The sequence below is a fragment of the Nelusetta ayraudi genome, unplaced genomic scaffold (genome assembly GCF_046127955.1).
Source record: "Nelusetta ayraudi isolate G7.1 ecotype Tasmania unplaced genomic scaffold, CSIRO-AGI_Nayr_v1 ptg000022l, whole genome shotgun sequence".
NCBI lineage: Eukaryota > Metazoa > Chordata > Actinopteri > Tetraodontiformes > Monacanthidae > Nelusetta > Nelusetta ayraudi.
Genome location: NW_027466072.1, coordinates 1,659,234 through 1,676,366, shown reverse-complemented (window position 1 = coordinate 1,676,366; position 17,133 = coordinate 1,659,234). Strand labels below are relative to the sequence as shown.

The 17,133-nt window shown below is 43.8% G+C and overlaps 3 protein-coding genes and 2 non-coding genes across 5 annotated transcripts in view; all 5 read right to left on the bottom strand.

Annotated features, from left to right (window-relative positions):
• The window catches only part of nhsl2 (NHS-like 2), a 110,895-nt gene extending 108,196 nt beyond the window's left edge, over positions 1-2,699 (bottom strand). Inside the window, exon 1 of the mRNA XM_076028031.1 lies at positions 2,152-2,699. Within this exon, the coding sequence (XP_075884146.1) occupies positions 2,152-2,473 (322 nt within the window). The 5' untranslated portion in view covers positions 2,474-2,699. The remainder of the gene's footprint in view (positions 1-2,151) is intronic.
• Positions 1-17,133, bottom strand: part of tnfsf10l (TNF superfamily member 10, like) — a 319,815-nt gene that overhangs the window by 57,203 nt on the left and 245,479 nt on the right. The window lies entirely within an intron of this gene.
• On the bottom strand, positions 10,581-15,238 carry rps4x (ribosomal protein S4 X-linked). Its single transcript, XM_076028049.1, has 7 exons — positions 15,161-15,238; positions 14,546-14,623; positions 13,683-13,863; positions 11,787-11,884; positions 11,305-11,476; positions 11,051-11,208; positions 10,581-10,744 (listed from the first exon to the last, which is right to left on the bottom strand). The coding sequence occupies exons 1-7, from the start codon at positions 15,161-15,163 to the stop codon at positions 10,643-10,645; spliced, it is 792 nt and encodes a 263-aa protein (XP_075884164.1). The 5' UTR covers positions 15,164-15,238; the 3' UTR covers positions 10,581-10,642.
• On the bottom strand, positions 10,928-10,996 carry LOC142889565 (small nucleolar RNA SNORD61). Its single transcript, XR_012926854.1, has one exon. It is a non-coding gene; the product is annotated as a small nucleolar RNA SNORD61 (small nucleolar RNA).
• On the bottom strand, positions 13,519-13,594 carry LOC142889564 (small nucleolar RNA SNORD61). Its single transcript, XR_012926853.1, has one exon. It is a non-coding gene; the product is annotated as a small nucleolar RNA SNORD61 (small nucleolar RNA).

Here is a 17,133-nt window from a genome sequence, read left to right as displayed (position 1 = left end):
CATCACTAAGAGACGCATTTCCAAAACTGCATGTTTTGGCAGGCACACGGTGAAGAGCGGAGCAAAGAGGAGAAATAAAAAGGTGGACTCCAGGGGATCCATCGACAGGCTGGAAATACATCGTACTGTGAGGGGAAAAATCCACAAAATGATTTTTGTGCAACACGGGACTTTTGTGCGTGTGACAACACAAATGGCCACATTGTGTTTTAGGTAAAACGTTCAATGTGTTGCAGTCTACGATGTTTTCATTGTGAGCTTTTATAATGGCTATTGTTTTAGTGATGACTGCAAAGCCGACACCATCTCATCCACCATCAGTCGCCAGCTGCGTTTCCATGAACCCTAGAATTGCGGAAAAAAAAAAAAAAAAACACAACAACTAAATATCGCAATAAAAAAACTGGTGCTGGAAACACGTAAACTTGGCAAAAACCTCTCAAGTACGGCTGAAAGGTTTTGACGCTCTCGACGTATCCATGCAGAGGTGCATCGCAAAAGTGTCATGGAAACACTTTATTCGCGTTTACACGTCAGCGGAGGTGATGTACGGGGGTCACGTGACCAGTTCACTTCAAGTGAAGACGGAGCGTTATGATTGGACGGAGGAGGAGACGGAATTTTTTATTTTTTTATTTATTTATTTTTTTTACAAGTAATCAAAGAGAAAAATAGAAAAGCCATTCTTGACAGCAAACGACATTGAAATGCAGATTTATCACAAAATATTTCCTGCCTCCATCCTCCTCAAAGTGAGGTCTCGCTGGAAGAGATTTTACGAGAGTTTATGCACTTCACACCATTCAATGCAAACACCTGCAAATCGCAATGGCACTTTGTCGTAAGTTTAGAAATACCACTTTTTGCAAAAAAATAAATAAATAAACACTGTCATGGAGACGCAGCTACAGACTCGACAAGCATTTGATGCAAAAAAATAAAAAAAAAAGATGTTTGCCCTCCTACTGAGATTTGAGGGTGCGACTTCACTATGACAACAGGTGTTGCACTCCTTCACAGACATCAAACTTTGTCTGTCCTGTTCTTGCTGATGTGATTTTTTTTTGTGCTGGACAACAATCTGCACCAATATGCACTATTAAATGAACAAGGGCCGCTTTAAAGACAAACAGAAGCAGCAACTATATGCTGGAAGCTAGGACCAAGTTTTTGCAGGCGGGTGAAAACAGAGGGCTAACTACGCCTTTTTCCTGGAGATCTACACAGGTTCGTGGTTAGCGAATTGTTGACAGGCCGCTTCACTGGAGTCCCGGATGAAACGAATAGATTTGAATCAAAGATTCACAAGGCGGCACCGTGAATCACGATGAACCCCGTCTGAAAAACAAACCACGTAGTTTATTTGAGCACGGAGGGGAGCTTTAACCTCCGAATGAGCGAAACAACGCTCACTTTGACCAACACAGCAGCAGCAGCAGCAGCAGCAGCAGCAACAGCATCCAAAAAAAAAAGAAAGAAAGAAAGAAAGAAAGAAAACAGCCACAAACCCAAATAGAGATCAGGGGGGGGGGGGGGGCAGCGGAGGGAGGCGGGAGGTGACAAACAGAGGCACAAAAACTCCAAACTATGCGTGACATCTCGGCCTTGGCAGCACAGAGTCAACATTCCGCTCGCGGGACTTCTGGAGCGATGCCTTCAGGAGCATCTTGCTCAACGGCAACAACCAGTACAACAGACCGCAGGCAACAGACACGTGATCAGCAGGTGGGCCCTTCACGGTCTCACTGCACCTTCGCATCACTTCATCTCACACACTCAACGCCCCTTCTCGCCCACACACACACACACACACACACACACACACACACACACACACACACACACACACACACACACACACACACACCGTCACGCGCTTGCCAATTAAGTCACGACTGCGCAGCAGCAGTTCTCACCCAGAGTTGCTGTAAGTTCACTGGGAAGAATCAGCAGCAGAAGAAGAAGAAGATTGTTTGCAAAGCGAGAAAACACGCAAAGTTTTCAGCTCCACCACACTGGGAGCCACCAGGTGACACAACACACACACACACACACACACACACACACACACACACACACACACACACACACACACACACACACACACACACACACTTTAAAACTCGCAGCGCTTCTTTCGTTCTTACTTACTTGTCGGCGGAGGCGGCTTGCTGACGAGCTCGGCCACGCGCCCCTGCAGCCGCACCACTCTGCCCTCGAGCGCGCACGAGCGGCGGCAGACGGACGCCAGGTCTCCCTCGAGCTCCTCCAGGATGCCCAGCGCGTGGCGGGACAGGTCCGCGAGCTGCCGCAGCACCGAGCACAGGCTGAAGCCGCACACGTCCGCCAGCTCGTAGAATCCCTCCGCTCGGCGCTGCTGCTGCTGCTGCTGCTGCTGCCGCTGCCGCTGCGCCTCCCTGGCGTCGGGCTTGCACACATCTCTGGGAAGTATCGTCCGCTTCCAAAAAGGCATAATTTCCCCCCGACACACACGTACGCAGACGCACACGCAAAAAATAGGAAACTCCGCAGACGGTCGAGTTATATTCCAGCGGTGCTTGTCGGAGCGCAAACTCTGCGGCTGCTGGAGACGCTCCGAGCGAGTTGCGCGTTGCGCGCCCTCATTGTTGTTGAAGGAGCGCTTCTTTTCGGCTTATTTTCGAGTGGTGGAGGGCAGCGACACTCTGCCGATGCTGTGGAGACGGGAGTTAAACGCCTCGGTGGGATGCAGAACTTCCGGTTAGAACCTACAAAATAAAATAAAAAAACTCAGCCGTGGAAATGTTCATTTTATTTCAAATTATTTTTATGAAATTTTCAACAAAGCGCATTCACAGAAAAAAGAACACGTGGAGAGACAAAAGAACAAACTAAAACAAAATTGTTTTTTTAACATTTAAAAAAAAACATAAAGAGCCAGAAGACACAGGTGCCTGCAAAGTCTTGTGTGTCGAGTTCAATACATACACGCAAACATTACATACGTGAACGTAAAAAAAAAAAAATTTGCATCGCTTGTTTGACAAAAACAAAGTTGCCACGGCTGAGCCACAATCTTAAATTTAGATTTTCTAGTCATTGTTGGCATAAATATTGTAATTCCATGTGTAATGCATTTCTCCAAAATTATTTAAACGATAATTTCAAACATGGGGTTCGATTGCTGAATGACTTTTGAAAGTGATTTCCCTTTTACGAAGTCCAGTCAGTGAATGATTTAGGTACAATCATGCAGTCTGCACTTTCTGTTGAAGTTTTCTTCAAATCAAAACCAAATTTCGGTTCCGCCCTTTTATTCTGACGAGGTACATCCGGTTATCACGCCCAGTTTTCTTCGCCTTGATGCGGGAACGCAACAGTCTGGTGTTTCCCGAGAAGGAGACCTGTCTGAGGGAGGAAGAGGAGGCGAGGGGGTGCGAGGATGAGGACGTAAAGGTGAATGGGAGGTGACGGCTGATTTTTTTTCTTTCTTTCTTTTTTTCAGAAACCCTTCACCACGGTTGCATGAAACTGCCCGTATCCAGCAAGGGCTAATTAAATGTCAGCCTGAACCTCCAACTGTCCAGCTAGTTTTGATCAATCTTTTCTTCTGACCTCTAGTTGCACTCATGTTTTTTTTTATTTTTTATTTTATTAATATTATTAAACACTCATATGAATGGTCCCACACTATACTAAATTTATTATCCTCATCCTCATCTGAAACCGCAATGAAGCAACCTGCTTATATCGCTAAGGAATCTTGCATGTTGAATTTTTAGCCCTGTGTTTACAGGCTGCAGCAGAAGCGCTTTTCAAAACCTTCCACAGAGTGGGGCGTGTGTTAAATGGGACCAAACCAAGTCAGTCAAGAGGCATTCTGACAGGGCGAAATGACTGTCTGGCTGCAAGCGTCAAAAAGGCAGAGGCGTCAGCGCCTTTTGTGACATCACAAAGGGCTGACGTTTTTGTCACACACTTTTTGAAAAGTGTATGACAAAATAAATGAATAATGGACTTCCCTTCATACTGGGAAGTTCACGAGAAGTTGCTGAAGAAAAGACACGTTTACCATAAGTCGAACAAAACTTTCATGTCACACTGTTCACCTTGTGATGTTTCACATCCTGGCTTACTTCAGCATAGCATGCTAAAAGCCAACTTGGTTGGGGCTAATGAGTAAACACCCTAAACACAACCTTCTAAGATCAAGTTTACATTTCCTTTCAAGTTCATTTCAAATGCAAGCCCAACACCTCCATCGATGACCTCCATTGATGACCTCAGCATCAGCTACTGGCCGATGCGAAGGTGAATCTTCCTGTCATGCCCAGAAGAACTACATGCACTTTTTTACAAGTCAGTTAATTATCTGCCACCAACACCACCTGCAAGCTGTTGATCATATCACAGTTTTCCTTACATAAGGAGTAACCGTCGAAGCATAGGAATGTAGATTTGTGATTAGCTCATTATCAGCGGCCCTGTTTATAGTACCTATGTTGTGCACAATGCAAACACTTTCACATCGAGGGATATACTGTATGTAGAAATGTGATGAAAAGTTAACGAGAGACCAGTAAAAGCGACACAAGCACAGAGCAGATTATTTTTCAACCTCGCCGACGTTGACGAGGCGTGGCAGCAAGCGTTGGCGAGCTGCGTGGAAGACAGAAAGGAGCTGGTATCATCGTGTGATCAGCCCTTTGAAACAAGTGCACAGGGGCCACACACACACACAGACACACACACAAACACAGTCTTTGAGGACATGAAACGTGAGACTTGCCATATGCACGCGTCGCTCTGGTCCTGCTTTGTGTCCCCTAATGAGGCGGACGACAATCCCGTTTGATTTACGAACACACATGCACACACACACACACACACACACACACACACACACACACACACCCACAAAGAAGCTTGGATGCGTATTTGATGCATAGTGACTAAGAAAATCTAAATGAATGAGAAAGTCAGAAGGTTTAAACTCTTCTGTGGAGACACTTCAGAAGTCAGTCTGAGATTCAATGTTAGTGACTAGCAGCTCAAACCTCAATGTGAGTCAGTAGTCCTATTTATCGGAGAGCAAATGGCAGACAAAGAGACACACATGGGAGACTATCGACGGGAGACATCCTCAGCTCAAGTCACACGTTGTGGCAGTTTTATTGGAACCAAATGGTATTTTGTCATTTAAAGAAGAAAGAAAGGCGTCGGCGGCTGTCCTCAGTGGGAAAGATGTTTTTACTTTACACCCAACTGGCTTTGGCAGGAGTTCAGTTCAACACAATGACACCACAGCTCTCAATGTGGCAGTGAAGCAATCGATAAGACGTTTCAAGCTGAACCCCACCTGTCTCAACTGGTGGTAATAAAAAAAATTGACCGGTCGAACACCAACGGACAGACAGATTAGTGCAGCGCTTGGGCTTTTCCCCTCATGGAAGGATGCAATAAATGCCACAATTTGGAAAACATTCCAATCCGACATTTCCGATTAGTGCTTGAATTGCACATCTCAGTTTGAGCTTTCATGCACCCACTGGCTCTTCTGCGCTGTGAGCCACTTTGCACCAAAACTCCAAGGTGAAACTCGTTAGATGAAGTGTCAGGAAGGGGAACAATTGCAATTAGGGTGAGATCCACGGTGGAAGCAGACGCAGTAATGAAGGTAAATGTGGAGCGTGCTCCCAGTTGGGGCTGGGAGGAGTGGGCCGGCCCACCAAAACAATGAACTCAGTCATCCGAGGGGGGGGGGGGGACAGGGCGAGAGTGGGTGAGGACAGCTGTTTCTAATCAATTGCTTCCATGTGATTGACTGGCTGCTGATTTGCTGGCTGACAGGCCGGGGCACCAGCTCGAGACACTGGTTAAACGTTTTTGAGACAAGTTGACGGAGCAGTTGGTCGGTCCATCAACAGAGAGACACCTATCAGTGAGCCTGGGAGAGGGCAGCCTCTCACTTTCTCTTTCTGTCTTTCACCCTTGCTTTCTTTCTCTTTCGGCACTCAGTGTCAACAAGCTTCTTCTCCCCGTCTTTCATATCAGTCCTGTTTATGTTTTCAATTGTGTCAATAGAAGGCGGTTTGTGTTGGAATTCCTCCTCTCTTCCCTCTCCGTTCTCCATCCCCCCTTTCTCCAACACACGGGCTGCATGAACAAAAACATTTAGGTAAGCCAAGTTCACGTCTGGGAGGGGTTCCTAAAGGGGGCCCAGGGGGCGCTCTGAGGGCCAGATGTGCTTTTTTTTTTTTCCTTTGAGGGAGAGAGAAGGGATAAGGGAGGAGGGGTCCATTTCACGAGAAGAGGAACTTGGTGGAATTTTTTTCTTTTGACAAAGCTCCAGAGTACGAGGAGTTGTGGAAAGTGTTGTAAGTAATTGTGCTCAGACGTCAGCGTGCAGTAAATTCAGCTGGAGCTGCTTGAGAAGAGTTACGCAGCTGTGATAGTTCAGTGTAAAACCCTCGTCTGACACCAGAAGTAGAGTAAGATTTCAATTTTAATATACTTTTTTCACTTTCAACTGGGGGAAGAGAGTTCTTAACAGTCCCATTCGCCATCAAAATCTTTCAGTGAACAGTCTACATATAGGCTAATTCTCAGATGAATATTACGTTATCTATTGCAACCCATCGGTCAGAGGCCAGGCTTTCTGAAAACCTATCACTTGATTAAAAGACAAAACAAATCTATGCTACATATTTCTCTTATTTTTTCTTGGGTGTCTTGGGTGTGTCAGTTTCTTTCGGTCCTCTAATTTCTTTGTTTTTAAACTGTGAAAATGTCTAAAAATGAACATGAGCCTTTCAACATCTTTCTGACTTTTAAATCGCAGTAAATCGTTGTGTGTAAGGGAACAAGAAAATGCACCAACATTTTCAGTAGTTTCTGGGGGAAACAGCTGTGAAAGAAGAGAGACGTGACAAAGCTCAGAGGCAGGAGAGAGATCCTCCACTCTGCTCATGGTCCAGTGGGGGGCGGTGGGGCCATGTCATGTGTTTGCGAGAGGCTGCTGCAGAGGTGTCTGGAGGACACGCTCCGACCGTGTCTGCTGCACGTCGTCACTTTGTGGGCAGGACAAACAATAGGCCGAGCCTGGAGGCTGGAAAGCGAGGCTGACCAGGGAGGTGAGGCTCTGGGCTCAGCGTTCAGGGTGGAGGAAAAGAGGCAGGAAACAAACTGCTCCCTTTGCATGCGCACGCAGGAGAGTGCAGCGCAGGCTAATCATCATCTTGGGAGTTAATGCAATATTAATCTAACGTTACACTGGCTCACCTTGTGAAAACAGAGCGTAAGATAATCATCCCCTTGAAGGTCATTGCTCAGAGACGGATGTGAGAGTCTGTGTACTTTTCCATTTATGCATAATGCCTGCAGATACTAGTGCACCTGCGGGCATTTAGTTGTGGTTTGGTATGGTTTCATGTAAAGAATGAGATGATGAGAGGAAGAAATAACGAGGTGAAAGGTAGCTGTGTCCGTGCCTTTGTAGGTCTAGAAAAAGGACATGGCAGGGTTCTGACAGAGGAACTGTGGTACTGTGTGCGCAGGCCCAGAGTGAAAACAGTGTTAGCAGTCGTGCAGGACAGGTATAAGAGCTGGTAGAAGGTGTCTGTTTGACAGGATTCTCTATGAACTATCAGGTTTGCAGACGACAATGTGATCTAGAGTGAGACCAGAGAGCAGGTGGAGGAAAATCTGGAGAGGTGGCGGTATGACCTGGATAAGAGAAGACTCAAAGCTGCAGCAGGAGTGAATACGTGCCAGGAGATCAGAAGTGGGACAGTGAGGTTACAAGGGAACAGAGATAAAGAAGATTCGCAGTGAAAGCAACAGAGACAGTGGAAGAGAAGAAGGAGACCTATGACAGGTGTGATGTGCGGTTCGAGTTTCACAAAGAATGAAGGGAAAGGTGCAAAAAAAACAGCAATGTTTTATCGTTTGGAGACAGTGGAAGGGACAAACAGACAGTAGGCAGAACTGGAGGTTGAAGAGATTTAAATGTTTAAAAGCTTCTCGTTGGGAGTATCCAGGATGAATAGAATGAGAGGGGCAGCCAGTGCATGTTAGAAGTTTTCTAGATGAAGCCAGACAGAGGTACAGAGGAGGGACGGTGGCTACATGGGTGGAAGGATGCTGAGGTTGGAACTACCAGGAAGAGGAGAATCATGGATGCAGTGAGAGAGGACATAAAGTTAGATGGTGTGAGAAGTGGATGCAGACGGTAGAGTTAGACCCGGTTTGGACACACGTTTTGACTGGCGGGCCACGATGGGTTCTTGAAATTGACAGAGGGGGAGCTGGAGCTGGAGCAGATGGATGGAGTGTTTTGGTGACCCACCTCATAGGAGAGGAAAATGATACCTAAATAATAGACATTAACTGGCAAGACATAGCACACTGCATTTAACATTCCCCAAACCTGTTAGACATACACACATATATATGTAAAAGAGTCCATAAGAAACAGGTGAATATGAAAAAAAAACTTTGATGTTGATCTGTCTATCACATTGTTGTGTCAGGTAATATAACAAAATGCAGAAGAATATTTGATTTTAACAGAATGGTCCGTACTCACGTTTTTTTTAATTTCTCACGGCCAAAAATACGGTTGACTGTACAGCACAGAGTGTCAGGGAGCAGACGGCCATGAAGGGAGGCCACACACCCCCCCCCCAACCCCGCTGTGTGTGTTGTTGTGGTTTGGAGTCACGTGTTGCGACAGGCAGGGGTTGGAAGTGAAAGTCACGAGGGACGACAGCAGCTGTGATCACTGCTTCTTTGCAACATCCAAAAAATGCAATCACTGGTTAAAAAAATAACAACAACAACCAAGGAGAAGATATGATAGTCAGCGCACGCACACACACTGAGGTGGTGTGTGCCAGGCCAGGTTTCTGCAGAGCAGAGCAGGTTGTATCCCAGCATCCACCATATGGACTGGAACTGCAGTCAGGAACACAGAGATGGAGGGATTGAAAGCGGGGACAGAGGAGTGAGGACAGTGGGAGGAAACCATGAAAGGAGGGAAGAATGGTGGCAAAGGAGGGGAAGAAAAACTGAGTGGTTGAAATAAAGCAGGCCAGAATGGAAGCTTTTCAGAATGTCATGAACAAGGATGAAACAAGAAGGAAAGACCGCATGATGAAGGCATAGGTGTAGTTTGGTAAGCTGTGAGAAGAAAAGGCTGAAGGAAGTGGGATCTTGGTCAAGGTCAATCTAAGTCATCCAAGAACAAAGCTGGGTAACCATAATGAATAATGATAATGATGGATTGGATTTATATAGCACTTTTTCTCGGCACTCAAAGCACTTTACATTGAACCCTTTATTCATTCAAACCACATTCACACTGGCGACGGAAGCGTGGCAGCCAATCTCAGTGGCCCTCCGACCACCACCCAACATTCACTCACATTCGTACGAGGTAATGTGGGTTGAGTGTCTTGCCCACAGACACAACATGCGAGACTGCCGTTTGCCCCAATGCCAACACCGAATACTGACTGGCAAGCAGGGCGGACACTCTACAGCAGCAGTACCATGACCCTGTCACTATTAACACAACTGCAGTGTGAGTTGCAAGCCGTTTCAAGTATCTCTGTGTTACCATCTCCAAGGATCTTACCACAGCTGCACACATTCAGAGGCCAAGGTGCATCTCTAGGACCAGAGGCAGCTGAGGAAGTCTGGTGTCTCTCGTCCGGTCCTGAGGACCTAATACAAGATTAGAGGGCCCTCTACCTTCAGGGCATTAGACTTCTTAACCAGGACCCTAATTATTAAAAGAGAAATGCTTTATTTTTCAAATCTTGTTTGTATATCTTGTATTTACTCTTTCAAGACAGCCAGGTACATTGCATTGCATGTTTCTGACTAAAGGTGACAAATAATGCAATCTTGTATGTTGGAGTGAGGTCTAGAGTAGACTTGGACATCTAAGAGCATGGGCACATGGAGCGTCAACAGATGGATGCCTGCTAAATGGTGAGGAAAGAGCAGGAGGACAGACTTCCTGTAGGTACAAGAGGATGCTCTTCTGCTAAAAGGTCTGCCAGGACGGAACACAGCAGGTTCCTCTATAAATAGAATAGATTGTGAAATAGCATCAAGTGAGTTAGTGAAGCAAAGAATAGTCATGGTCCTTAAATTTTTTTTTTATCACTTAATACACCAATTGAAAATATGAGAATTTAAATTATTTCATATTGTGTGGTTACTCATGGCAGCTACTTCCAATCTACCAATTTCACCCAACCTATAACATGGTTCACATTTTAACAAAATCTATTAAAATATATTATGTAGCCTTAAGTTGCAAGCATTTTAAATTTCAATATCTTCCATGGTGGCTTCAGAAGGTTTTAAGTTCACCAGTCATCCTACAGTAACGCATCAACTCGCTGTCAGGAATGTGGCTCGACTTGATGTTCTCAACACAACAGACCCACTGCATGCTTGCATCGTGCCATCTGGGAGGGCTTTCAGTCATGCTGCCTCCTCAGCTTCCCTCAACATTTAACTTCACTCAGTTGCAAAAGCTGATCAGCGATGTCAGAGGTGTCAAATGAAGCAATTAACAGACAGCGTAATAGTTTTTGTAAATAACTGTTTATTTCAAAACCAGGTCTCTGGCTGAATGCGTGTGAACAGTCTAGCTGCTGCCCTGCTTGGCGGCCAGCCTCTTGTCTCTCTCCTCAGCAATGGTCAGGCGGATTCCCTTTCCTCTGGGCAGGGACACCCACGGCTTGTTGCCCTGTGGGAGAAACAACACATTTTAACATTGATCTTCTAGAACGACAGTAATATTTGCACGCCGATTCACGTTTTGCTGTGGCTTCCTTCCATTTGCACCAACGTGCCATCAGACATTTCTCTTATTTTCACATTTCTCACCTTTCAATTGTTTTTTTTAAACTTCACAAAGTGTTTCATCAAGGAGCTCAGAACTTCTTAGAGGTATTGAGTATTTTCATTGCTTATCAAAACTTCACAGTGTCATCCTTGCTCCAATGGCCCCTGAAGTCAGAAATCCACTACAAATACGTGTGCGCGTCCTCACCTTGCCAATGACGAAGATGTTTGAGAGCCTGGTGGCGAAGTTGTTGCCTGTGCTGTCCTTGACGTGCACCACATCAAAGGAGCCAGGGTGACGCTCCCTGTTGGTGATCACACCAATACGCCCCAAGTTAGCACCACCGGTCACCATGCACAGGTTGCCTGGAAGAAAGCAGGAAGAAAACATTAAAAAAAAAAGAAAAAAAAAGCCTTCATACATATAAAGCATTGGCGTCTTCTCCCAGTGAGGAAACCTACCGCTGTCAAACTTGATGAAGTCTGTGATCTTGCCGTTGTCCAGGTCGATGCGAACTGTATCATTGACCTTAATGTTGGGGTCTGGGTAGCGGATGGTGCGGGCGTCGTGGGTCACCAGGTGGGGGATTCCTTTGGTGCCAATGATAATCTTCTTGACTTTGCACAGCTTGTACTGTAGAGATGAAGGACAAGCACTGAGCAAAGTTGACAGAGACCATTTCCCTCCGCAACAGCTGCATGTGATGTGGCCAACTCCAGAGTCGGTGCCAAAACAGTACTGCCAATAGTTCTTATGACTACAACCACATTTCTCAGGGTATGAAACACCGTCAGTGGCAACTAATAATGGCAGATTTTAAACTTCTTGCATCCATCTCAAAAAGGCAGCACCTGCTCAAGTTGGCAAAGGTGTGACAAGGCCCAGGAAAGCGTGCGTAAAAACCATGAGGCTGTAAACGGTTGTTAAATGTCACTCATCTTACCTTGGCCTCCTCTGCGGTGATGCGGTGGACGGTGAAACGTCCCTTGACATCATAGATCAGGCGGAAATGCTCACCAGTCTTCTCAATGCTGATCACATCTGGACACACAGGAAGAGCAGCAGAGTGAGCATCAAACCAAACCAAAGTTCAGTTCAAAGTAACCGTGACTCAATGTTTCGGGTGCTTCTCGTCAGTCCAGCCTCAAATCATCAAGGTGCAAATGTTTCCCTTTGATTCAAAAACCTGAAATCCTGCACTTAATAGTCAAAATCAAGGAGCACACACCACTGATAAGTCTAAGATAATACACTGAGATAATGTAGATAGTGCACCTGAAAATGTTGCCTGTCTGAGTGCTTATACCCACTGGCTATCATCTTCTCAAATATTCAACACACATTAGATGTGAAACAAAGAGAAACAGAATCCAAAGTTCTAAAACACCAATCAGGACCTCTGGATCAAATCACTTACCACAATAATAAAAGGCTATATCTGCCAATTATAATATTGGTTAGTCAACAACACGATCATCCAGTCCTACGCAGCAAGTTGGTGTGATAGAATTCAATGGTCACAATACTAACAAGAGTACTGAGTGAGTTATTAATCACTTGCACATTGTATTTGACATATTGAGTATTCACATTAAACCAACAGAAAGATTTGTATAAGGTGGTAATTGTAATCTAAAATGTAATGCTTTTATCATGACTCAATACATATATTAGTAATATGTATTGAGATCTGAATTCATACTTTAATGCGAAGAGTGTATGGCCTGAGTGCCATCAGAAAATGCAACATTACAAATTCATTTTCAATGGCGCTGACTGCAGTTGAGACAAGCTCAGCCGACATTACTAAAGCCAACATCACGCTGCTGTTACCTTATGTATTTTTCTACAGTCTGGAGCTGATAAGATTTAACAACACAATGCTACACAACATAGCCTGTACAGTTACGTTATTTACTTGAGACCCCATTGTATCACAACTGCAAGCACCCCAAGACAATCTGCACCCATTCCACAAAAAGATTCCATATAATAACAGTTTGAAGGGGATCTTCACAACATCTGATCATTCCTTTGGCCCTTTAGGAGAAAATATCTCCTCCAGTAGTCACAGATTACCAGACAAGCTATGGGAGCCTGTCAATCAAGGCATCCCTGGGCCTAAATAGATTTCAATAGCTGCATTTCCATGACAGTTTTTCACAAAATAAAAGCGATATTTCTGAAATTAAGACAAAGTACAATTGCGATTTGCAGGTGTTTCCATTGAATGGTGTGAAGTGCATAAGCAGTAGTTCTCGTAATACCCCACTTTGAGGAGGATGATACAAAACATTTTGCATATTGGAGCAGCTATTTGAAGTGAACTGGTGACGTGACCCCATACGTCACGTCTGCTGACGTGTAAATGCGAAAAAGTGATTAGCCCATTTTGCGATATACCTCTATATGCTATATGGATAGGTGTGAAAAGCCACGTCATGAGTGTCAAAACTTTTTGCCATATTTGAGGTTTTTCCATGTCTACGTGTTTCCATTACCAGTTGTTTTTTGTTGTTGTTTTATTTACGTTTCGCATAATTCTAGGGGTGATGTAAACTCAGCCACTGACTAGGATCACACTGCATCAACTCAATTTTCGCAACACACTGCTCATCTCAAATGGTTTCCACTAAAAAGTAATTCAGGGTGCAGCGATGGAACACAGTAACTGGGAGCTCAGAACTTCTTAGAGGATGATTTGTGGTTTCAGCTATTTACTAGTCAAAGTCATTCAAAAGTCATCATTGCTCCTTAGTGCAGAACAGCCAAAAAAAACAAAAAAAAAAAACTTTAAAAGACATATTTACAATTGGCAACGCTGAAAACTGAAACTCACCCATGAATCCAGTGGGGTAGGTGACATCGGTGCGGACTTTGCCGTCGATCTTGATGAACCTCTGCATGCAGATCTTCTTAACCTCGTCCCCAGTCAGGGCATACTTGAGGCGGTTCCTCAGGAAGATGATGAGGGGCAGGCACTCCCTCAGCTTGTGGGGACCGGTGGAAGGACGAGGAGCCTAAAAGAAAAATCAATCACGTTGGACCAAATTGAATGAATGATTGTTTTATTTCATATGAATGACAGACATACAAATGAAAAGGATGGGAAAGAAGCCAAGGCTTATGGTAAACCTCCCCCCCTTGCGATTATTACACTTACTATCACTCACGGTATTAGAGACAAGATCATTAGGCTACTTGGAATATTATACAGAGACTAATTTGGAACATAACTAAGTACGCAAACATAATGAAAGAAAAAGTCAGTAAAATAGGATGTTCTTGCAGAAATTCAAACATTCATACGATCATTCTTGAGAAGTAAGATATTGCTGTTTAAAGCAGATAGACAAAGAGAAACAATAATGGGGGAGAAGTCATTGATAACTTAAGATTTGCCAATGTACATATTAATTGAGAATTCAAGCCAGCAAATATTTTTGAACTCAAATTAGATACAAAATCAAACGATCAATTTCTGAAAACGGATAAAAAGCATATGCAAACTATAAATCGGGATACATCCAATCCTCGTAGTGCTGTTAAATGTGAAACTACACTGAACGATTCACAGGAGTAATAAAACACATTTCATGCACGCATAGTATGTCAACCGAAACACACGTAACACACTCAAAAAAAAGAAAAAGAAATCTGCAGTCACACTGTGGCGATATTCAAGTATTTTAGTGTACTTACGAACACTCCGGTGAGCTTGTCAAGCATCCAGTGCTTTGGCGCGGCGACGCGCTTCAGGTGCTTCTTCGGTCCTCTTGCCTGGAGAAACACAAACAGAAATTGTCAATCGACAAACGTTAAGAATCGCCGTTGGTGCAGTTTAAATGCGGGCATTGCGGGGCATCTCGACCGAAAGATGTTCACAGCGCCGGCGTCGTGTGCTGGCGTGTTGTGCGAATGTAGCGCGAATGTAGCCGGCTGCGGCCTAGCAGCTCAACCGTATTCACGCGTTACTTAAAAGGCTGCTGGAATGGTTTTTAAGTCGTCTTGGAGAAACTGTAATTTTCAACGTAAAATAAATGTAAGCTCGCAAAAGGGAGAACAATCTTATTGCCGTTTGCTAATATGGCTAGCTGTGTCAGCTAGCCATGGCAATGCTAACGAGTCCTGAGGTGGGGACATTTTAAACCTACTTTTTATTAGTTACCATCCCAGCGTTTTCTAACAATTTAAACATTATTCTGAATGTCACAAGTGTTTTTCTAAAATAGGGTATGTATATGTTCAATAGTACAGTGTAGAAAGACGATGTTTATTGATGATTTCAAAGCGGAATCGTGAAGGAAACCAGCTCACCATGTTGGAGTCTGCGGGGGAAAAGGACCTCTCGTCTTCCGGTATTGGATGATAAGGCCGACTACGGTGTATCGAGAGGGACAAAAACTATCGCCACTTGGTTTACGTTCCTCTTTCCAAGTACGGTAAGTAGTTTGTGTACATATATAGTATGAAGCACTAATAAAATGAACTAACAATAAAAAAATAAAATAAATCGACTTTATACTCTCATTTGTTATGTATTGTGTGCTTTTTCTACTAATGCACAACGAATAGCACTCCCGTTTTATAGCCGTACAATGGCAATAGAGGCTGTTCTGATTCTGAATATATTTAATATTTTTATGCCACGTGTTTGTTCACATTTCATCATCAATCGTTATTGTAAATGAAAAAAAAAACAAAAACAATAGACACTGAAAGGTTTTCTGGTGACAACTTTCCGGAGGTCTGAGTGCTTCAATCTCTAATTGCCTGGACAGGAAATGCCAATCTGGCACTCAGAGCATGTCGTGTTTACACTCAAGGAGATACAGTTTAATCTTCCTCTGACAAGTGACACACACTGATGTGCACATGCACTTCCTTTCTTCTCGTTCCCTCTCTCTGAACGCAAGCAGGAACCCCAAAGCTCAGGAACCACCTGGATTTCATTCATGTGCATATATCACAAGTCCATCTCCAGTGACCTACTTTATGTTTCTCATATTTTATTTTGTTGAAGCGTAAAATCGCCTGAGCATGTAGAAGTCTGTATCCAAAAGGTATCCACCCACTAACCTAAATTTTGTTCGGAAACTTTTTCTTTAAACATTTTTCAAGGATATGCAATTTCCTGACCCATTTTTCACACAAAATGATGCTTGAGCGATCTCTCGAAAACAGGAGACCTAGAATTGTATAATTCTACAGATAGATCTCTGAAGATAGTTTGCAAAGGACGAGGCAATAAAGCGTTATCGTGTCACGACTCGCAATGACTTCCCAGTTGTTTGTGGTTATACACATTAAGCACTCATTTGTATGATTTGCCGTTCATCTTTTTTCCAAAGGTTTTTGTACTATTATAGCAGGTATTTGTAACGCTGTAGGATTTTCTCTACTACGTAATGTTTCAAAGCCACACAAATCACGTTTTATTATAACAGTTTATCAAGAGAATTTTGTATTGCAGTGGGTAACTTTGCTGACTTGTCCAGGAAAACAGTGCACTGACTTCGCCCCAGAACACTTGGCAGAGGCTCCTGCAGAGCCAGAGTGCAGGATACATTTTGAAAAAAAAAAAAAATGGATAGAGTGTGCAATTAGTCCACTTGATTGTCCACTTGACTGTGATGTTTTAATACATTGTAGTACAGTAGTGAGGAAAGAAAAACTTTCTGGACAATTAAGTTAAAATTTTCCTCAATCCCTATTAGTGCCATTAAATAGTTTTGAGAGAAAACTTTATGTGTTTTTCAAATAATTTGGCTGCTTCAGAGGCACAGAAACAAATTGAAAATATTTTTTTGTTTTATGTTCTTAAGACAAAAGAAAGAAAATTAAAAAATAAATTATTGTAGTTCTTGTAGTTCTCTACCACCACTAGATGGCAGCATTGCACGAGCACGAGAACAAGCAAACCCGATCCTCGAAGAGTGGAGGATGGTGCAGTCTGTGCAATACGATGCGAATCAATATCTGAAATACAAAAATCACACGCACACACACACACACACACACACACACACACACACACACACACACACACACACACACACACCCTTGGTCTAAATGTATACGTATTTCCTATAACCTGCCAGTAGGTGGAGACCTTGCAATCTGCTGACGGCTCCATCAGGTTTTGTTCTTTGCTGTCATGGCTTTGAATTAAAGGTCCAGTGTGTAAAATTTGGCGTCACATACTGCCACTAAATACGTTAATAAAAGCGTATACTCGCAGTACAATAAAATTACTTTTTTGGTTTTCCTACCCATAGAACCCTACTAAT